Source organism: Mastigoproctus giganteus, chromosome 10, assembly GCF_048544385.1.
Source record: "Mastigoproctus giganteus isolate SK-2022 chromosome 10, ASM4854438v1, whole genome shotgun sequence".
NCBI lineage: Eukaryota > Metazoa > Arthropoda > Arachnida > Uropygi > Thelyphonidae > Mastigoproctus > Mastigoproctus giganteus.
The window spans coordinates 77,688,358-77,712,174 of NC_143584.1; the positions used below are offsets into that span (position 1 = coordinate 77,688,358).

General features: G+C 37.0%; 1 protein-coding gene across 1 annotated transcript in view; it reads left to right on the forward strand.

The window, feature by feature from the left end:
- LOC150079103 (AP-1 complex subunit gamma-1-like) overlaps positions 1–23,817 on the forward strand; it is a 650,293-nt gene that overhangs the window by 53,144 nt on the left and 573,332 nt on the right. Inside the window, 1 exon segment of the mRNA XM_090383609.1 lies at positions 23,567–23,648. Coding sequence (XP_090239735.1) covers positions 23,567–23,648 — 82 coding nt within the window.

The following is a 23,817-nucleotide window of genomic DNA, read 5'->3' on the forward strand; positions in this document are numbered from 1 at the left end:
TTGAAGGCTTGAAGTGGTGAAACCCATGTTAAGTCTCTAGAGCAAAGTTTCCGGCATTCCCCCCCCCCATACTTCTCCTTCAACCCATGCATGGTACTAAGTACTATAGGTTTTGATACCTTTCGTGTTTGGGGTTTTCATAAAAAAAAATTATATATATATATATATATATAGCTAATAATAATAATATCTCTACTTCTCCAATAACTGCATTTTTGATGGCAAATCTGTATACTTGCCAACCAAAGGTACCCCTATGGGTAGCCCCACTAGCTGTGTCTTAGCTAACCTATATCTGTACTGGTCTGAGACTTCTCTACCCTCAGACATAAAACTCTATAGATATATTGATGACTTGTTAGTATTCAACTACCCGATATTTCTGTCCCTGGGGCAATTGGAGAGCTTTATCCTTACTGTAATAGTAAATGGCTTTTCTGTGCGAGACACAGGAGTTGCTGACTCTTCGTTTTCTTGGTGGCCGAAGGCTAGTGCCACTGCTCTAAGCACTCTTGGGCATAGCGTGCATAGTGTTAGGGTCAGGTGCCACCTGTGGTTTCCCACATCTGCACCATATGTACACTGTGAAGAAATACAGAACTACTGTAAATGCCAGAAAAGTGTTGTCTGTTGTATATGACATATTGCGTTAGGTTCTGTTGTGTGTCCTGGCATTTGGCAGCGGGACCCCTGGTGGGACCTCATGTTGCCCGCACACACCGCTAGGAGCACTCTTGGGCAGGCAGGTGTGGGGGGGGGGCTGACCGGGCTAGCCAGGTGGGTAAAGTGCAAAAACCTTGGGAGGTGCATTATGGCCACAGAAGTCGATGCGCCAACAACTAACAAAAAAAAAAAAAAAAAAGGTGGGGGGGGGAATCCCTTACCTGGCTGAACTGAGCTTAAATGTAGTGGGAAGAGGATTTCGTTTTCTGTTACTTTTTTGAAAATTTTTTTTTCTTCAAAAACTCAGGAGGGGATGAATTTTCCTCTCTTGGGTTCTGGTGGATTATTTCTGTGTCCTCGCAAAATAGTCCTAGCATTTAAATTAGGGGCTCTTGGGACCACCACTCGTTTGGCTTGGGTAGTGTTGTTTTAACTTACTTAAGGATAAATTTCCTTGTACCTTTTAGTTTTCCATTTGAGTTGCATTGGGGATTGAGTGCTCCTTGGTCCTTTACAGTATATCTCTTGTATATATTGTAAATAGTTGTTGGATACCATTGTTGGTTTTTAACTTTTAATTGTATATATTGTATTGAATTTTATAATATACATAATGTCGTCTTCTGATGAAATTCCTGAAGCGAATTACAAGCAGCAACGAGTAAAGTCACTGAAGATGAGAGGGGAAAAAATTACTCAAGAAGTTTCGTCTCAATTGCAAGAACTAACTAAAATTGAGGTTTTCACAAGAACTCTGCAAAAAACACCAGTAAAGGCAAGGTTGATGTCTCTACCGGGTCTCTCACAAGAATCTCAAAAGGGATCAAAGAAAAAGAAAAGTAAAAATAAGCAAACTGATAATTGCTCTGATGTTGGTGAATGCAGCAATAAGAAGAGAAGTAAGAAAAGAAAGAGAAAGGAGGAAGTAACTGTTGGAAGCTCTGATAAAGATGGATTTGATTATGTGTTTGAAGCAAGAAATAGACTAAATGCTTTTCTATGGGATAATGGATTTATGGGACGTAATAGAGAAGAAAGCACATGAAGTTCATGTTGAAAATGAGATATTGAAGGATTAATTAAAAAGAAAAGAAGGAAAACAAGATAACATAACTTATTCTATAGTGACTAAGATGCATAAAGAAAGTGACAAGAAAGCTTCGAAAGTTATGGTAATAAAAGCAATAACTGATAAACATAGAACAAGTGATGAAGTTAAAATGAATATCCTTAGAGAAGTGAGGCCAAAACCAACAGTAAATGTTAGAAATATAAGAGCAATAAAAGATCGTGGCATTCTGGTGGAGGCAGAGACCAATGATGATCTGGTGAAAATCAAGTCATTCTAAAATACAAAAATTGGGTCTGCAATATAGCATACCCAAACCTATAAATCTGAAAATTATGACCTTCGATGTAGAACAAGATGTGTGGAAGGAAGAACTTGTGAAACAAATTTGACAAAAGAACTTCAAGGAATAGTGTCAGTGAAAAGAAGATACAGGAAGGAACTGAAGTGTTAACGATGAACAAGAACAGAACTTCTCAAATGAATAATTGGGTGTCCAAGTGGCATCCAGTTTGTGGAGTATTATTTGTGATAAATCATGATTATTCATCAGATGGTCTGCATGTAAATTTAAGGAAATTTATACTATAACACAATGTTACAAATCTTTAGCATACGGTCATGTTGATTAATATTGTAAGAGGGAGATAATCTGTGGTCACTGTGCTAGTCATTCTTATAAGAATTGTCCCAATCGAGGAAAAGAGCCTGTGTGTTGTAGTTATAGTAAGAAAGGTGTAGATGCTGTTCATGCTGCTATTGATAAGAAATGTGTAGAGTATTAGTAATGGCTGCATGGTGCAAGAAAGCCTATGGCTTATGCTGCATCAGCCAAAAAAAAAAAAAACCCGAATAAAACAATGATAAAAAAAACAACAAATAATTAATAAACGAAAAGGAAATTAAACCTATCATCCTATGCATTTCCCTCACCCGAAGGTACTACTACTATTATTATTATTATTAAACCTATTAAACCTATCTCATCCTATGCATTTTCCTCACCCGAAGGTGAGGAAAATGCATAGGATGTGATAGGTTTAATTTCCTTTTCTTTTATTAATTATTAGTTTTTTTTTTTTTTTTTTATCCAGATGACCTTTGAATTTCCCCAAACAAACTGACAGCCTCTACCACCCACGTAGGCCACTTATTCTAGTAATTTATAACTCGCTGGCTAAAATAAAATTTCCTGCAGTCCAATCTAGACATCTCCCCCTGTAACTTGAATTTATGTCCCCCTAGTTCTAGCATCATTTATAATCTTGAAAATTTCGTCCTCATTCATTTTACTGATGTCTCTCAGAGCCTTAAACACCTCAATAAAATCTCCTCTAAGGTGTCTAGTTTCTAAATTCTGCAACTCACATATTCGAAGTGTTTCTTCATAAGGATGCCCTTTTGCCGATCTCACCAGGCGAGCTACCCGTGTTTGCACTCTTTCGAGAAGCTCGATGTCTTTCTTTAGGTGTGTGGTCTCCATATTTGAACACAATATTCCAAGTGTGGTCTAACAAAAGCCTTATATAACGGGATTATCACTTCCTATCTCTACTTGCAAAAGTTCGATAGATCATCGATAGGACACCATGGGCCTTCCTTGCAACGTGTTTACAATGCGCAGAGAATTTCATGTCTGACCGCATCATAACACCCAAGTCCCTTTCCTGGGTTTAGTTGAACTCCACCAAACGAATAAGTTATTTTGGGATTACTGTTTCCCAGGTGTAATACCTTGCACTTTGTCGGATTAAAGCATAGCTGCCATTTTTCTGACCATTCCTGAAGTCTAGCTAGGTCTCTCTCTGAAGAAGTTCAGTTGACAGTGATCATTAACTACACTACCAATTTTAACATCATCTGCAAATTTAGACATCACGTCCTCTATCCCTTCATCAATGTCGTTTATGAAAATTAGCATTTTAGCATTAGCATTAGTAGAGGCATTTGATGCAAGAAAGCAAACTTATGCAGCATCAGCCAAAAAAAAAAAAAAAAAAAACCACTTCCACTTCACTGTTCATTCAAAATACCTGTCCAGCTGAGCCTTAAACTTATTTAGGCTATCAACTTCCACGACAAGGGATGGAAGTCTGTTCCACCAACCAACCACCCACTGGCTAAAGGCAAATTTCCGCACGTCTATCCTACATCTGTCTTTCCTCAATTTGAATTCATGCCCTCTCAGGTGATTATTCTGAGCGAGAGGAAGAATCCCATCAGCTCAAACCATTCAAGGCTTTATACACCTCTATCAGATCACCTCGCTGGTGCCTAGTCTCCAGACACTGTAATTTGCAAAACTTAAGCCTTTCTTCGTAAGAGCACCCCTTTGTTCCATTCACTAATCTTGTTGCCCTTCTCTATACTAGTTCCAGTAGCTCAACATCCTTCTTGAAATGAGGCCTCCAGACCTGTATACAGTACTCTATACAAGAGTACTGTTTCTAGCAGGGCTAAGGAGGTGATTACTCTATAATCACCTCCTTATCCCTGCTAGAAAAATTCCTATATATCATTGACAATACACCATGAGCTACTCTTGCAGCCCGTCTGCACTGCTCAGAGAACTTCATATCTGCCTGCATAACCACCCCCAGGTCCCCTTCATTCTCTACCACTGTCAGTGTAGTACCACAGAGTTGATACGTTACTCTCTCTGGGGTTGCTGTTTCCCATGTGTAGTACTTTACATTTGTCAATGTTAAACTTCATTTGCCACCTCTCAGCCCATCTGCCCAACCTTTCCAGATCCTGTTGCAGCAGCATAGTGTCAGTAGTGTCCTTGACAACCTTGCCTACCTTTGTATTGTCTGTAAACTTCGACATTAAGCTTGATATACCATCATCAATATCATTTATGAATACAGAAAGCAATAATGGACCAACACTGAGCCCTGAGGGACTCCACTAATAACATTAGTCCACGATGAGCAGTGGCTATTGATTACCACTCTCTGTCTTCTCCCTCTCAGCCGCCCCTTTATCCACAGCAGCAATTTGCCTTCAATGTCACACTGCTCCAATTTGTGCAGCAGTCTTCCATGTGCAACAGTATCAAAAGCCTTTCTAAGATCCAAGTATATAATACCAAAGTTATTCCCTGCATCCAGTTCTTTTGTGACTGCATCATAGTATCCAATCAAATTGGTCAGGCAAGACTTCCTCTTAACAAAACCGTGCTGTGTCTGAGCTATAACTGAAGTCTTATCTAAATGATCCTGCAGTGCTTCTTTAACTAGTGCCTTCATTAATTATCCTGGAACAGAAGTTAAACTCACAGGTCTATAATTACTTGTGTAAGCCTTTGATCCTCCTTTGTGAATTGGGGTCACATTTGCACATCTCCAGTCTGTGGGTACCTCCCCTGAGTCCAAGGAAGCTCTGATGGGGGAGGTACCCACAGCTATCTCTCTTTCAACCTTCCATGGGGGAAGTTGAAAAAAAGCCGTGAAATAGGGTTGAATTTGAAAGTGTCTGCAGTTCTGCCCAGACACGATAGTAGGGAGTATATGATGAGAGCCTTGTCGATCAATTCGGCCCTGGAAAGATTGTGCAAGGCTCAAGGGGTAGAATTTTTTTCAGCCTGCACTGTACTTGTTAACAGGGGAGATTGCTTCTACAGGGATGGGATACACTTAAATAGAAAGGGTGCAAGAATATTTGCTGATGCTATCAAGGCAGTGTTAGGTGGGTCGAAAAACTGCTAGCTTTTTTTTTTTTTTTTTTTATGAAAACCCCAAACACGAAAGGTATCAAAACCTATAGTACTTAGTACCGTGCATGGGTTGAAGGAGAAGTATGGGGGGGGGGGGGGATGCCGGAAACTTTGCTCTAGAGACTAAACATGGGTTTCACCACTTCAAGCCTCCAATAAGCAAAGTGGTGGTATTTAACCGGTTGATGAAAGCCATCTACCACCTAACTTGGGGGGGAGACAAAGACGAATAGATTAACAGTAGCCACTGGCAGAGGTGAAAGAGATTCTTGCACTGCTTCTATCGGAATGAGCAGAAGCCTGAAATTAAAAACAACAGTGGTCCTAATACTGATCCTTGGGGAACACCACTTCTTACAACAACCCAATCTGAGGAATAGCCATTTATCACAACCCTCTGCCTCCCGCCCTGAAGCCATCCTGCTATCCATCTAAGGATTTTCCCAGTGATTCCAACCTGTTCCAGCTTATAAAGCAACCACTCATGTGGGACTGAGTCAAAAGCTTTGCTTCTAAATAAACAAATTCGAAATTATTCCCTAAATCCAGCTCATGAGTGACCCTTTCAAAATAGTGAACCAGACTTATTAGACATGATTTTCCCTTTACAAAACCATGCTGAGTATCCTTGAGAATTTCAATTTGATCCAAATGATCCTGAATACCATCCTTGATTATTGCGTCTATGATTTTCCCTACCACTGAAATCAGACTGACAGGTCAATAATTTCCCACTTTACTCTTCGAACCACCCTTATGTATGGGAGATACATTGGCACTTTTCTAATCCAATGGAATCTCCCCCAGAGTCTAGTGATGCCTGCATAATTAGCCTCAATGGTTCAATGCACTCACTTGCCGTCTCCCTTAAGATTATAGGGTATATTCCATCAACTCTAGGAGCCTTACTATCCTGTAGGCTTGAAAGTTTTTTCATTAAATAATCTTCCGAAATTTCAATATCATTAATTACATATTTTTTAACTTCGCTCTCACCCTTTCCCATTGCCACAAAAGGTTTTTCTTCTGTAAATATCGATGCAAAATAACTGTTGAGTTCATCTGCAATGGCATCTGGTGTATTTAATACTATCCCCTTTCCCTTTACATAAAAAGGTCACCTTTTTCTGCTCAAGTAATGTGGCAACTTCACTATTCATTCAACTTGGAACCCTCCTTGTGGAGTATTTTTTTTAATGGTAAATACGCATTCAAGGCATCTGTGATTAATGTTTTAAAAGCATACCACTGTTCAATTGTATTTGTTCTCTGTGCGATATCTACCCAGTTAATAGAGGCCATGTAGCACCTTAAGGCATCATAATTTCCTTTTCTGAAATTAAAACCCATTCCTTTGCCTTTTACTACTGCTATCTCTCTCTCTCTTCATCATCCACCATAGAACTTCGTGATCACTTCCTGCTACTGAGCGTGTACAGAGAAGGGCAACAAGATTGGTGAGGGGAATGAAAGGATCCTCTTACCAAGAGAGGCTTAAGTTGTGCAAATTGCAGTGGCTGGAGACTAGGCACCTGCGCAGTGATCTGATTGAGGTGTATAAGGCCTTGAATGGATTGAGAACGCTGAATTCTGATGGGATCCTTCCACTTGTTCAGATTACGAATCTAAGGGGGCATAAATTCAAATTAAGAAAAGACAGATGTAGAATAGATGTGCAGAAATTTGCCTTTAGCCAGCGTGTGGTTAATTGCTGGAACAAACTTCTATCTGTCGTTGTGGAAGTTGATAGGTTAAATAAATTTAAGGAGGAACTGGACAAGCATTTGGAGGGAATGGTGTGATTTTTTTTTTTTTTTTTTGGCTGATGCTGCATAAGTTCATACACTTGCTTTCTTGCATCACATGCCACTGCTACTACTACTACTGGTTCCTCTACTATCAGCCCTGTTACGTCATCTGATTCATGGGTGATGATGAGGTCTAGAATATTCTTTTCTCTAGTACTTTCCCTGACATGTTGATACAAATAACAGTCATCTAGTTGATTTAAAAATTTTGTTCCCCGTGTCGAGTTTCCTTCCCATTTACTCCAATCAGTTAGAGGCAAATTGAAATCACCCATAATAAGACATTGACGCTTACTTGCCCATTCCATTTGCATGTAGAGGCTTTTCTCATAACCTTTACAATTACCTGGTCTGTAGATTACTCCTACTCACATTATACCTTCGTTTCCAGTTATTTCACACCATACAAATTCTATTCTAGCACGTGAAACGTCTGAATCTGGGAAAGCTATCGTCGCACTCAGGCTGCTTCTGATAAGAAGCATTACACCACCACCCCTTCTATCAACCCTATCCTTCCTAAATACATTATACAAGCCATACTGAAACTCATCATCCCCTATTTGCAGGTGGCACCACGTTTCCGTAAGCCCTATTATGTCTGCGTTACTTGTTTTAACCAGCAGTTCGAATTCGCTCATTTTATTGACGACACTTCTAACGTTACTATATAAACAATTAAGACTTACTGTTCTTGTATATTTAACACCCTAATACAACCCTTGACATTTTTTAGGCTCTCTTCCCTGTCATTAGCTACCTGCTCACTTGAAATGTTTCTGCCTCTAGAACATCTAGATAATATGTCCAGTTGGGGTAACAGATAAGGACTCTTGAGATATGTGCAAGAGTTACTTTGACCAATATTATCAGATAAATGCGTGTCAGTATTACCCACATCTCCCCCTAACTAGCAGTTTCTCTGAACCTTTAAGGTATTCTCAATAATACTGGCAAAAACCTTTGCACCACCTTTGTTTAAGTGTATCCCGTCTCTTCAAAACAAATTCCTTCTACCTACAAGTGTGGGCCAAGCTGATAGAAATTTCTCCCCAAAAACCTTGCAGAGTCCTTCAAGTTAATCCACAAGGCTTTTAACTTATAATGCCTCCTATCGTGTCTGGGCGGAATTGCAGACACATAGACATTGTGGCCTAGCTTGTGGCATTTCCTCAGCATGGTCCTGTATTTTGTCAACAAATCGTCAAATCGTGTACGTTTAATGTCATTAGTCCCCACACGAATAATAATATTCAATTTACCCCCCTTAAAATCTGACAATCTGTTGGTGACATCATTAATAGTTGCTCCTGACAGACATGCCCTGGTTCTACTCCACCTATTCTTATTACAAAAAATATTCCCTCTTTCACTGACAATAGAGTCCCCTAATAAAACAAAGTCCTTTTGAACCAGAGCAATTTGCACTTGGTTTTTCTGTTTTGAGGCCCGAATCGGGTGTGCATCATATGGTAGATTGCTGGAGTCTTGAGTCCCTGAAGAGCTCCCAGATGCATTATTCTCGAGGGCAAGCACCCATTTTCTCAGTGACTCAAATTGTTCCATCAGTGCACCAAATTGTAATTTAAAATCGGTGCACTCCTTACATTTATCACAAAGAAAAGAATCCCCAGGTGAGCTATGATTAGTCACCAGGTTGACCTTGGAAAACATCCCACAGGTTCTGCAATGGATTAAATCATGACTCACCTGTAAATCTCCATCAGCTAGTTCCGTGTGAGTCATGATACCATGTGACGTGTTTAAGGCAAATCTCGTAATTACCATTATACAATTAGCGAAATATCAATGAAAATTATCTTTGACAAATGATATCTATAATATTACAAAAATCAAATTTTTAATTTGGGTAAACGAATTAAAATTCTCCAAATAAATGCCTATAGAGCTAAGGCAGTAGCTCTTGAAGTAAATAAATATATTGAGCAAGAGGATGTGACTTTGGCTCTCTTGCAGGAGCTGTATTCTGTACTGGGTCAAATTAGAGGTTATCCGCAAAGGTATGGGGTTGTAAGTGAAGGTAAATTTTCTATGACTGCGATTGTTCTTAAAAATAGAGATATTATTATAATGAAAGTTCAATCTTTGTGAACAATATTTATACTATGAGATAATTGGAGAATTTGGTAGGTGTTATGTAGTAAATCTATACTTTTTTTTTTTTTTTCATGTGAACCCCAAACAAGATTCCCTATGGCTCTGGTGTTTTTTTTTTTTTTTTATGAAAACCTCAAACACGAGAGGTATTAGAACCTATAGTACTTAGTACTGTGCATGGCTTGGAAGTTGAGAAGACAAAAGAAGATATTTGTTGACATTGGACTTGAACTTCTACAGACTGTAATTTTCGGGAAATATGTAAGAAGGAAGGTTGTTCCAGAAAATAGCAGTTGAATGAATAAACGGGGAAGATGAAAAGTTGGTTCTGTGAGTTGGAAGTTGAACTGTATATGGATGTTGGTTGGTGGTGGCACGTTTTCGGACTGTTTTGAAAGAGAGAGCGGGAATTATAGAAGCCAATTTAGAAGAACAGTGCCCATGGAAGTATCTGTAGAAGAGGCATGCAGCAGAAACAGTACGTCTGTGAGAAAGCGAGTGGAGAGACTCTGTTAGAGATGAGTCATTAATTAACTTTACTGCTCTCTTCTGAATGGAATCAAGAAGCCTGAGAGAGGTTTTGGGGGCACAACCCCAGCTGTGGGAACAATATTCCATGGCAGGGTGGATTTGCGATTTATACAGAGTGAGCAGCTGTTTGGAAGAAAAGTGACGCCAAGAGCGAAAGAGAAAACCAAGTTTTTTAGATGCAGAGGAAGCAATATTTGTAATGTGCTTGGCATAATTCAAATAGCAGAAGACTGCTATAGAGAATTATACAAGGAGCGAGATGATGATACCAGCAGTGGGGAAGATGGATTGCAAAGTAGCAACACATACGACATACCCGATATTCTTCCTGGTGAGATAGAACATGCATTGAAGAAAATGAAGATTCAGAAAACCCCGGGGGAAGATGAAGTTACTGTAGAGTTGTTAAAATTGGGAGGAAGAGACATAACACAAAAACTGGCAAGGCTCTTCACAAAGTGCATTAGAAAAGGTGTGATGCCTAAGCAGTGGAATAATGCAATCGTAGTTTTGCTGCATAAGAAAGGAGATAAATCAGAAATTGGAAATTATAGACCAATTAGCTTGTTATCCCACATCTACAAGTTGTTCACAAGGGTCATTACTAACAGATTAGAAAGAATACTTGATGAGAATCAACCGAAAGAGCAAGCTGGCTTTAAGACAGGATTCTCAACTATGGATCACCTTCATGTAATATCACAGCTAATGGAGAAAGCAAATGAATATAAAACACCATTATACCTGACATTTGTGGATTATGAAAAGGCATTTGACTCCATACAGCATAAGGCAATGTTTCGGGCACGAAAGACAAGGCATAATTACCCCATATATTATGATTTTGAAGAAAATATATGAGAGTGCTACCTCCTTTATTAGACTAGACAGTATCAAATTTAAAATCGAGAAAGGAGTTCTACAAGGAGACACAATATCTCCGTAGCTGTTTACTGCTGCCCTTGAGGAAGCTTTCGGAAGATTAGACTGGTCGTAGAAAGGAGTCAATGTGAACGGAGTGTACCTAAACCATTTACGATTTGCAGATGACATTGTGGTCATAAGCCACGATCCCAAAGAATTAGAGGAAAATCTTAATCAGTTATGCACAGTTAGTAAGGATTTTGGACTAAAGATGAATATGGCTAAAACAAAAGTAATGATGAACAAGTATGCCACGGAAAGGGAAATAGTGATTGAAGGAGCAGTAATTGAAAAGGTGGAGTCATATACTTATCTGGGACAAGTTATTAGCTGTAATAATAATAAATGGCTGGAAGTCAAGAGAAGAATAAATTTTGGATGGATAGCATTCAGGAAATATAGTCACATACTGAAGAGCAATATCCCAGTTTGTCTGAAACGTAAAATAATGAATCAATGTATACTCCCCACCAAGACTTATGGAAGTGAAACTTGGGCACTCACCAAAAGAATGGAAGAGAAGCTGAGAACTACACAGCGAAGACTGGAACAAATTATATTGGTAATCAGACTGTTAGATAAGAAGAGAAACACATGGATTAGGCAGCAAACTCAATTTATAAGAAAGGACATTCTTATCAAAACTCAAGAACTAAAATGGTCTTGGGCAGGACACATAGCTCGAAGACATGATGACAGATGGACTAAGAAAATAACAGAATGGTACCCAGGAGGAGCTAGAAGAAAACCTGGAAGACAAAGGCGGAGATGGATAGATGAAATTCATGAGTTTTTGGATAGCAAATGGATGGCCAGTGCTCAAAACAGAAGGAACTGGAAAGTTGCCGGAGAGGCCTTCATCCTGCAGTGGATTGAAAATGGCTGATGATGATGATGACTTCAAGTAACCACAATGGTATCTCCTTTACTATTAGCTATGATAACAATAGTAGAGTATATAATGATGTGGGAAGATTTAGAGTGAATGAAGCAGCATGGCCTAAGTTTGATCATGTGTACAACAAATTGATTGGAGAAATTTAACAACAGATCAATATATAGAAATGTTATTACATGTAATAATGAAGTCATGTTGTAAAAGTATTAAAACTAAGATAAGTGCAGACAAGCCTGTTTTCTGGTGGAATAGCGATTTATCCAAATTAAGAAAAGAAATGTTTAAGAGGAGAAAATTATTTCCAAGATCGAGAAGAAATAGGGACATTGACTTGAGTGATTTATTTAAGGAATCTAGAAGTGACTTTGTACGAGCTGTTAATAAAGCTGAAATGTTAAAATGGCGAGAATATGTAGGGGAGCAAGGATCATGAGATCCATGGAATTCAATTTTTAAAGTTATTAATAATAAAAGAAATTTTTCATATGTCATGAGTATGATTGGAAATGATTTAAGTCAAACTATGACATGGAGGGATTCTGTTGACAGGATTCTGGATGACCTCTTTCCACAGGATTTAGGTCAGTTAAGTCTAGATTCAGAGGTAGATTGTGAATGGCAATGTTGGGTATACATCTAGAAAAATTGAAGAAAAGTTTAAATGAAATAAATGAAGCCATGGGCCGTGCAAAAGTGGGTAAATTGCCAGGCCTTGATTTAATAGAAGTAAGTGTGACGAAGAGAACATTTAGATTGAAGCCAGAGTTATATTTAGAAATGATTAATAAATTTTTGGAAGAGGATGCTTTCCCATCAGGTTGGAAGATAGCACAAATAAAGCTTTTAGTAAAAGGTACCGAATAATGAACTTTCAGACTACTGGATAATATCGAACCATTGCTCTCCTACCGGTAATGCCTAAGATTTATGAACGATTCATTGTTAACTGATTAATGATTAGATATGAAAGTGTGCAGCTGTCATCGAATAGCCAGTTTAGATTTAAGAAAGGTTGTTTTACAGAAGACGCAGTTTGCAAATTAGTTCAGATGGTTCAGATGAGCGTTATGTATATTTATAGAATTTATAAATATACATAGGTATATTTATAGAATTTAAAGACTAGGTATATTTATAGAATTTAAAGGTGCTTTCAATCGAATTGGGTGGGAGGGCATTATGTCCAGAATAAGAAATACTAAATGTTCATTGATTTTATATAATGTTTTTAGAAATTATTCCATGGAAAGGAAGATTGTAGTTAAAACTAAGTATACTGAGGTGAAAACAGATGTAGAGAGAGAGGATGTCTGCAGGGCTTGCTGATTGGCCTCTTTGCTTGAAATATTGTGTTAGATGAATTTCTGAATATGAATATGCCTGATGTGATACAGATTGCATATGCTGATGATCTAGTCTTGATTGTGTAGGGAAATGCTAGATCTAGTATATTGAGAGTAAGGTGGAAATAGCCTTGAATATGTTGGAGAATTGGTCAAGCAAATATAAGTTAGAAATTTATAAGGAAAAAACAGTGCAGATGTTGTTGAAAGGAAAAGTTATTATGAACTGGGCTCCCACAGTGAGGCTTCTGGGGTCTGCAGTTCAATATGTAAAAGTAACAAGATATTTAGGAATTATGATGGAAGAGAGACTATTTTTTACAGAACATGTCAAATATATAAACAATAAAATATGAACATTGTATGCCAAGCTCCGGAGAGTTGTAAGGGTTGACTGGGGTATTACGGGATGATCGATTAATTTGCTGTGTGGTTATATATCCCTATAGTCACCTATGCCTCTGGGGCTTAGATACATTGAATCTCTAATGTAATAATTCAGAAAAATCTTATACAATCACAAAGATTTGCCTTATTAGGAATTACAAGGGCATATCAAACAGTATCTTCAGAGGCTTTACAGGTTGTTACAGTGCATTACTGGGTATTAATGTATAGTTTATTATACTATACTAAAAAGAATGTTAGAAGAACATATCTTGAAATAACATCTTGTCCAGAAGAAAATAAGGAATATGGTAAAGAAGATTTGAAGATTGAGAAGAAAAGAATATGTCAAGAAATATATTTGAAATGGCAGGAGGTATGGGATGTAAGTAATAAGGGCAGGAAGACTTGTATGTTTTTACCTAAAGCAAATATAGTTGATACAAAGAAAAAAGTTTTGCACACTAGCAAGGCTTTTGTGGATTTATTGGATGATTGTTTTCTACAGCAGCATGTTCAGGAGGCAACTAGAGGGAGTAATACTCGATCTGATTATCAGTAGTGATTCTTCATGCATTAAGAATCTGCAGATAAAGGAACCACTAGGTGGCAGTGATCACAGTGTGCTGAAGTGGGATTTATTGAAAGAGGTAACTACCATCAGGGTTAAAGGGAAGGGTTTTTGCTTTCGTAAAGGTGACTACAGTGGTCTGAGACAGTATTTAAATTCTATACAGTGGGATCAACTGATGATGTTACCAACAGCAAATTCAAAATGGGAAGCATTTTGAATTTGCCAGTGCCGTCTGGGTGATGGTATCCACCGAGAATAAATAACAATAGTCTTCTCCACTGGTGAAGTGTCATTTATTCAAGGTAGTACAATACCATGGCAATTCGTTGTGAAGGCAGTCACAATATGAGATATAACCAAAATGATGCCAATTTAATTAATTAATTCAACTACTTTGGTAGATAGCTATGTTAAAATGATGCATTTGCACTAACCTGCATGATAGTTAATTACCTAAACCCATAAGAAATTATGTCTTGTGCATTTCTTGAACTGGAAATAACCAACTGTGATGGCATGTTGCATTACCAGGCTACCTGCCCACTCACTGATGACGAAGCCAACTAGCTTCGAAACGATCTTCTGAGAGAAGAGGCTTGTTTGCGATTTGTTTATTTCAGATGTGTTCTGAAGTTAGTGGCGGTCCTTCCCGCTGAGGTAACCCCCTTGTGGGGAACCTTCTTTAGAAGGGTAGTAAGCGATTGTTTTTCTTTTGTTTTACATTTCTTTGAAATTTATTTCTACCAAGTTAGGTATTTTCTTTTTTCGTTTTGCTGGTGTCAGGCAGGACACAGGATTTGTATTTATACATTTTCCTTAAGGAACGGAGACTAATTATGGCACAGTTCTTTTTTTAGAGAAAGGACACTTGAGTTTCAGACTACAGAGGTTTGTCCAATTAGAGAGATAATGCAGGGAGTGACTCAGGTTGTTTCAGTTCACACGATAAAAGGATTAACTCCATTACCGAGGAGAAATATCAGTCGGTCTTGAAAAACAGTAGAGGCAAGAGAAAAGATTTTGAAAGTGTTTTCTATTAGAAATGTCATGATCAAACCTGTACAAATTGGTAACATATGCAAAGTGGTTACTATTGACAGGTTTCTGGTAGAAATGTCTAATAGTTCTGTTGAGAGCTTTTTTAACAAGTTTGGTAAGGTTGTTAAGATTCACAGGAAAGAATATGAGGAATGGCCAGGCATAGAAACAGGTATGGTGCAAATTCATATTGACACGAAAACACCCGTGCCAAATATCATTGATTTAATGTTTCACAGGTTATTAATTAATTACCTAGGAGTTCAGAAAGTTTGTTTGAGGTGTGGAGGTAAAGACCATTTGGGAGCAGAATGCCAAAAATCATGTTGTTTTAATTGCAATGGCACAGGTCATATTACGGCCAATTGCTCTAATAATTTTAAAAAATGCCGAGCTTCCACACATAAATTCATTCAATGACCAGAAAGAATGTTTGCCGAAAGAGTTGCTGGTGGGGGAGGACAGCAGAAAGTAAGTGAGCCACCAAAAGATAAACCTATGCCTAATGCTGAGAGCACGGAAACTATGGTAGCACAGAGGGGGTGAGATGCAGATTAAAGAAATCACACCAACATTTACAATAGCATACGATATGTCGTCAACACAAGTGGAACTGACTGAGAGCATGGAAGTGGAAAATACAGTACGAAATGTACATAAGCGGGGAGAGAAGGAAGAAATAAGTAGTAAAACTAAAAGAGCAAAAGGGGAAACAGAGGAAATTCAAGAAGAGACTGAAACAAAACAAATAGAGGGGAAAGAGATATCAATTTTTTTTTCAATTTTGTCAGGCGGTAGGAAAAATTTCAAAACACTTTTGGGGTCAGATTCGGATTCAAATGGTATACAAACAAGGGAATACGGAGGAATAGAATGGTTAAATGTAGTAGGAAACACAAAAGAATACAGAGAATATAGGCAAAGCTTGACGGAAATTGTTAAAACTCAAGGAGATCCAGTTTTTCTTTTGAATAAAAATGAGTAAGGTGAAGTAATAATATTAATATACAGTTCGCTTGGGGAGATTTCATTATTTCCAATATTAGAAATAAGATGGTTGGAGATCTCACTGTTTTGTTCACCAATAACAAATTAAAATTAAATGCTGAACATAGGAATATCGTAGCAGAAGTTCTAGTCAAGTTCTGCTCATAATGTCCGGAATAACATTTATGTCATTAAATGTACAGGGTCTGAGAGCGGTTAACAAATAAAGGATGATATGGCAAATTATGATGAACATGGGAGAAAATTTGGTTTCTTCAAGAATTTTATAAGAAATTTTGGAATTTGTTAGCGTGTATTCTTCTAGCCATCTTTAGCAAATTTTTTCAGGAAAAGGTTATATCCGAAGGCTTTTTAAATGTCTATACTACTTTCATTCTGAAGCATGGACGGTATTTAATGAAAGTTGGTAACTGGAGACCTGTAACATTGGCTAATTGTGACTCAAAATATTTGCAAAGATTTTGACAGCTAAGTTAAAATGTGATGTAACCCAGGTAGTTAGAAGTACACAGTGCTACGTTATACCGGGAAGGTAGATAGAATATAACCTTTGGCTATATTAGAATAAAGGATATATTAGAATATCGGAAACAAAAAAGAGTTACAATTTATCATTAGTAGCAATTGACCTAGAAAAAACTTTTGATAGAATCGACCACGACTACCTTTTCTCTATAATTAAGGATATGAACATAGGATCTCAGTTGTTTACAGTCCTGAGAAATCTATATACACTTAGTTGCACAAGACTTTTGATAAATGGAGAAATTTCAAAAAACATTAAAATTGATAGGGGAGTAAAGCAAGGATGTCTGCTTAGTCCTTTGTTATACGTTAGCACTGGAACCACTACTGGGAAGAATAGACAGAACTGAGGCCATTCAGGGGATACCACTGCCAAAGCTGGCAGGGCAGTGTAAGTGTATAGTGTATGTGGATGATGTTACCGCCACTCCTAGTATGAGTTATGTGGTGGAAGAATTTATGTCACTCATTAGATCTTTTGGTAAGAAGTCAGGTTTAAACAAGAATGAAGATAAAACTAGGATCAAATTGTTAGGGGAATGGGTACATCGGCCTTTAGCACAATGAGAAGTGGAATCGGATAAATCGATTCAAATATTAGGAGTTTCGTTTTGAGGGAGTCCCATGCTACCTGTAGGAGGGCTCACCACTAAAATACGGGAAAGTTTAAAAGAATGGGAAGTGGGAAAATTTTCTTTTGAGAACAAATCCATCATTTTTAGAATCGTAATTCTACCCATAATCTTATACACGGTGTTTATAATGGGAATCACAGCTAGGACAATGCAATGATTTTACATTTAACATTTCAGTTTTTATGGGGAGGAAAACAGGAAGAGATAGCGCAGAAATTTTTATTTTTACTTTGGGAAGAGGGGAGAATAAGTATTCCAAAAATTAATTTGAGGTGTAGCTTTACAGCTACACTGTTCGATGTGGCTAATATGGTGCAATCTAACCATTTAGTAGCAGTACTGATAAAATATTTTATGGGATTTAATACAGCCTTAATTAAAGGCAGCAATTATCTAGGGCAGAGACAATTCTTATATATTAAAAAAAAAAAATTCATGATATGTGCATGCAGTTAAGGGAGAAAGATATAGATCCCTTTAAGGGTGGTTTAAAACGACTTTACTGCACTCTGTTTAAATTAGAATATCCAGAAAAGCCAAATTTAGGAAATAATAATGCACATTTGTTTTTTTTTTTAAATCTAAAAATTGGTGGAAACTACCCATTGCATATTGATTTTTCATGGAGGGTTGGTTACGGAAATATACCAGTGAACAATATCACATATAGATTTAGTCAGACAGGTAACAGATTATGCAAATTTTGTACCGAAATTGAAACAGTACCATTTATTTTATTACTGTCAATTCATGCAGGAAGTTTGGAAGAGAATTTGTACGTTTTTTAGAATCGTATCCCACAATATGAGATACAATTAAAATGATGCCTTTTACACTACATACGTAGTTCAAATTTATGGGTAAACTATGGTGTATCTACACCGATATTATATAGGAATCTTTTATGGGCATCAGTATGAAAATTTACTCTGAAATGTATGAAGTCAAAATAGTTTTTCATCCAGTTCCTTTGTAACTGCATCATAGTAACTGCCTCATAGTATCCGATCAGATTGTCCAGCCGAATGACTAACAGATACCTGTGATTGCAGTATAATGGCATTCTTGTCTGGAATGATCCTTTTAACTTGAACTAGCGAATCAATTATTTTCCTGGGAACAGAAGTTAAGCTAACTGGTCTGTACTTACTCGTGTCGCCTTTTGATCTCCCTTTGTGAATTGGGAATCCATTTGTTCAATTCCAGTCCACACAGACCTTCCCTGAACCCAAAGTTGGTCTCATAATTAGGACTAAAGGTTTGCCTACCTATTTTGCTGCCTCCCTTAATATAACTGGATAAATCTCAAGCACCGAGGTACCTTTGTTATGTTTAGCTTTCTCTTCAAACCTTCTCTGTGACTTTCCTCTCATTTATCACAAAATCATTTAACACCCTGTTAGAGTTTGATAAACTTCTGGCATCATCTTCCCTCAAGAATTCCTCATGTTTTAATGCAGATAGAAAATACATGTTCAGTTTGTCAGCAACCTGAGCAGGATCATCAACATCAAGTGGGCCAATGTAATTCAACTCCTTCCTTCTTACTGTTAATATAAGTAAAGAAGTCTTTGCATTCTTTGCCTGTGACGTCGTTCTCTCTTTTGCTTGCCTGCCTAACCTCTTTTGTGACTTGATTACAATCTAATTTATATCTACCTGTAACATAAGCTTCTGTATCACTTGATAATTTATTTGCATCCCATTCATTTTTGTTCCCTGTCACATGTCTCATCAGTTCATCTGATATCCATTTAGGTTTAAGCCTTCAACAGTATTTCTTAGTTGGTGTGAAAAGCATAGTAGCTTCTACAATTATTTCTATGATTGCTTTCCATTTAGAACCTGCCGTTGGTAACATCATCAATTGGGTCCATTGCATAGAATTTAAAAACTGTGTGAAACCACTGTAGTTACTCTTATGAATGCAAAAGCCTTTATTTTTATTCTTGACAGTAGTTATGTCATTAAGTGTATCCCACATCAAAACCTACTGTGAGATATTTATTATTAATCTTTATTAATAATAAATTAATAAGATTATTAATGCATGAAAAATTGCTGCTGATAATCAGATCAAGAATATTGCTTCCTCTTGATGCCTCTCTTACATGCTGCTGCTGTAGGAAACAATCATCTAATAAATCCACAAAAGTCTTGCTAATTTTCAAGTGACCAATCCACAAATTACAGTCAATATCTGAAAAGTTAAAATACTCCATTATAAGGCATTCTGATTTACTGGCCTACTCTGTTTCTTTCTATAGTTGTTTGTTATACTCATCAAAGTCATTAGGCCTATAGCACACTTCTACTCTCATTTTCCTTTTACATTGCTTATGTCACACCAAACTAATTCAATGTTACTCTGACCAACCCATGCCGATGGATGCACTGCCCTAGTTTTAATATGCTTCTTAACTTAGAGCATAACACCTCCTGTCCTGTCTGGATCCTTTCTGTGCACATTGTACCCCATATTCAAATTCTTCATCCCTTATGTGTGATTGACACAATGTCTCTGATATCCCTATAGTTCTGCATTTAATGACCTAATCAATACTTGAGATTCATCAAATTTAAATACTGCTCTTCTAGCTTTATTGCACATGATAGTATACATGTTTCTCTTCTTACCCTTAATTACCTTAACACAGTCCATTTGTTTGCTTGTTCTGTGTTGACCCACAGCATGGCTTTAAATCGTGGACACCTTGCTTTCCAGGCTGCTGAATGTCTCAATAGAAGCAGTGCAAGAATCACTTTCACCTCTGCCTGTGACTGCTTTTAATATATTCATCTGTGTATCCCCCCAAAGCTAGCAGTTTTACCAACCCACCCAACACTGCCTCAATAGCATCAGCAAATATTCTTTCATCCCTTCTACTTAATTAAATCCCATCTCTCTATAAATAGCCTTCTTAACTTTCCTGTTAACAAACAGAGATCACACTGAGAAAAAATTGACTTCACAAACCCTGCACATATCTCTCTCTCCATGGCCAGATTGATTGACCCGGCTCTCAAAATATAACCCCACTATCTTGTCTGAACAGACTTGCACTTTCCGATTTAATCCTAACATGCCTAATTTCCTCACACTCTTTGCACTGAACATGCTAAAACATTCTGCTTAACTAGAACATATTCCATTCCAGATAGGTAGACAAATATTGCACATGGGAGTACGTTTTGCAAGGTCATGATTTGTAGGAGAACCCCCACTTCAGTCTGTCCCACCCCCGAGCCATAGCATTCCTTCTGCGTTGAGCCCTTTGCTTTGCTGCTCTAGTCTGAGGCATGATTTCCATGTAAATTCAATTTAATTTGAGAATACTACACTAAACTTATGTACTTGCAGTAATACGTATTAAGCTTTCAAGTTTATGCTATATGTATTACACTATACCGTTATATTCAAAAAATGTTTTAAATTAGTTATAGGCTTACTAGAAATAAAATTTCAAGCTGAAATAAAAAAAATATACAGCAACCTTTATGATTAGAGCTTCCACTGCTGTGCACTAGACTACTAGTTACGTGATACAATATATGCACCAAATCACCGATACAAAAGATCTACGAATATCAAGTCATAACTTACAAAATCTCCAGCCAAGAAATATGCATTTAGTCAAATCTTAATAAAGAGATGGCACTCACCTCAATAATCCGTTGTGGTTATATGAATCATCATAAAAATCTCTAACTTAATTTTAAAATAAGCTAACGAAATGTGACAAGCACTGTTAAACTATTTTTTGAACACAATTTAATATGTTAATTGAGTTTAAAAATGGCAAGAATTTCCAAAAAACTTCTCTTTTCAAGAGCTCAAAATTCTTCGTCTGCACTGGTCATAGTCTTGAACCAGATTCCTTCAAAGTCTTAAAAAGAGAATGGATCCATTAATCACTCAGTCACCCAACACAAGGCTTGAGCCCATGCTGCAGCATCAGTTAACACAGAGATATCCTCCACAACAGAGAAGATCCTTGGCCACACAGGAAGTAGCTGTATGTGGTGACTCAGTTGTGACTAGGACTGTTAAACTATTTTTGAACACAATTTGATATGTTAATTAAGTCAAAAAAAAAAAAAAAAACACATTTTTCAAAAAACTTATTTGTTTCTAAGAGTTGAAAATTTTTCAACTTTACAGTTCGTAGCCTCAGACCCAGTCCTTAGGTGTTTTATTTACAATGCAATGCATACAGCCCAGGGATGATACCTCTCTCAGTTTAGAAAGAAATAAAGCTGAAAGTAAAAGAACTCAAGAGTTATTAAAAACCACTGTCGTTAAAGATTTATTTTCAAAGAAAATAAATGTGCAGGATGGCAACTCCTCTAACTTGTGTTGCTGATTGTCTAGAAATTGGTGATGCACATGGTTATTGAGATCATTCCAATAATTTTAATAATTGATTAAGCAAAAATATTTGACCAGGTTGGAGGGAAAAAAAAAAAAACTCCCGAGTTAATTCATCTCTGCCTGGTGAAGCTTTGAAAATAATTTCAACAGCCAAATCTTGAACAGCATATTGCCATTGTTATGAACAAAACTTTTACTCAACTTTTCTGAAGCATTGCAAAGTCTGCAACTGTATCTTTCTTGTAGTAGTCATACTCAGTTTATGTCTAACAAGCCAGTCCAAACAGAAAAATCCCAGATAAGCTTATATTTACAAGCATACTGTACTGATAAACAATTCTTTGGCTGTGTTTTAACATAAAATATGTATATTGTCAGTGAAATTTTATTTCTATGCAGTGTGGACTTAAAATCTTCTGGAAAATCTCCTGTTTGCCTCCATTTTGGCCAAAAAAATCTGTTTTCTTCCTGATTACAATTTCCTGATCTTTAGCTTTTCGAAAGTGAAAAGTTGGCAACTGTAATGTCGGGAACAACCCTACTCCAGATGCAGTTTTGAATTGGTGTTTTGGAAATTAGACTTGCACAGCTGCCCTACCCATCAAACCCAGGGCTGTGCAACTTCCTACAAATGGTTGACATATTGACAGATTTAGCCTATTGGACCTGCTTCATGATGTTTTCTACAAACAACATTCATGAGGCATAATGGTGCATTTAATAACTTTTGTGAGTTTGAGGCTGTCTAGACATGCACAAGTAGTTCCATGAATTATATATTAGTATGTCTAAGCCAATATGCATGCATGGAGGTCTTTTGGTTTAGTATTGGGTATTCCATGCTGTCTACCATTAGTAGGCAGTTTTAATACAGCAAGTCCAGTGATTCTGCTACTGCTGAAATTATTTTCAAACACATTTTTTGGAATTTCCTGATGCAAGAAAAAAATAATGATCCCACGTATTAATAAACTAATTTTAGTTTATTCAAAGTAATTTCCTCCTGCACCCACACACTGCATGCAACAATCATGAAGTGACTGAAATGACTGGTGGAAAGTTGACTGGTATTCTGTTCAATGTTCTCATCACACCTTTTTGAATGGTGTCAACATCATGAAAATAACAGCCTTTCAGTGGTGCCTTCAGCTTTGGGAACAAAATGAAATTCTATGGGGTTGCATCTTGTGAATACGGTGGGCACGACAGTACACAGACTTTTTTGCTAGCCAAAAAAACTCCCGAACAGTGAGAGCCTTGTGGATTGGTGCATTGTCATGCAAGAGGAACCAACTACAGTCTTCTTCATACCAAGGCTGCACACAATGGATTCTCTACAACAAATGTGTCAAAATGTCCAGATAGTAAGCAGCAGTAACATTTTGACTATTGGTGTCTACTGTACGAGATTCCAACATAATTGAACTCCATTTTCCCTGGTATCTTTTTTTCCATTTAAGGAATAGCTTGGTGAAACCTTTCACCGTGTTCACCGGAGACTGCTTCTGCTTCCATTATTTGCTTCCAAGTTTCGGGAAAAAAATCTAAATGGGAATATAGGAATGAACAACAGGTCTTGGTTTTCTAACATTAACCTATGATATTTGAAAACTGAGAGTGATGAGAACTTTTTAAAGTATATATCTGAGTTTTTGAACATGTGAGAATCTATTAAAATTATTTCATGGAGAGAATTGATGCTGAGCAGTGTTACATCTCTTTTAACATGATTTATATGCTAAAATAAGGTAGTCTATATACCAGTTTATCTGTAATATTTGCATCTAAATCAGAAGTTGGTCCTACCTATGTTGTCTGTACTGCATGCATTTCAGTATGTCATACTGATTTCATATGTATTATGATTTAAATCATATCATTGTATAATAATTATTAGTATGATAATAGTCCTTTTGTTTTACTCACTTGGTTATAGTGTGAATTGTTTTCTGTAGGTGTTTTAATAACAGGAGTTATATTAATTACTGAAATGTGTTATAGAAGTTCAGATACTCTTCAGCATTTTAAGAAGGTAACGTATGATTTGTCATCCATTTTTTTTTTTTTTTTTTTATTACATACATGATTGCTATTAAATTTTTTTAATATCAATTATTTTTTACTTATCCCTACTAAATTACAGTGACTTCTTAATTTATGTGAGGATTATGTCCCGAACATCTCGCGCCTTTAAATTTACATGTAA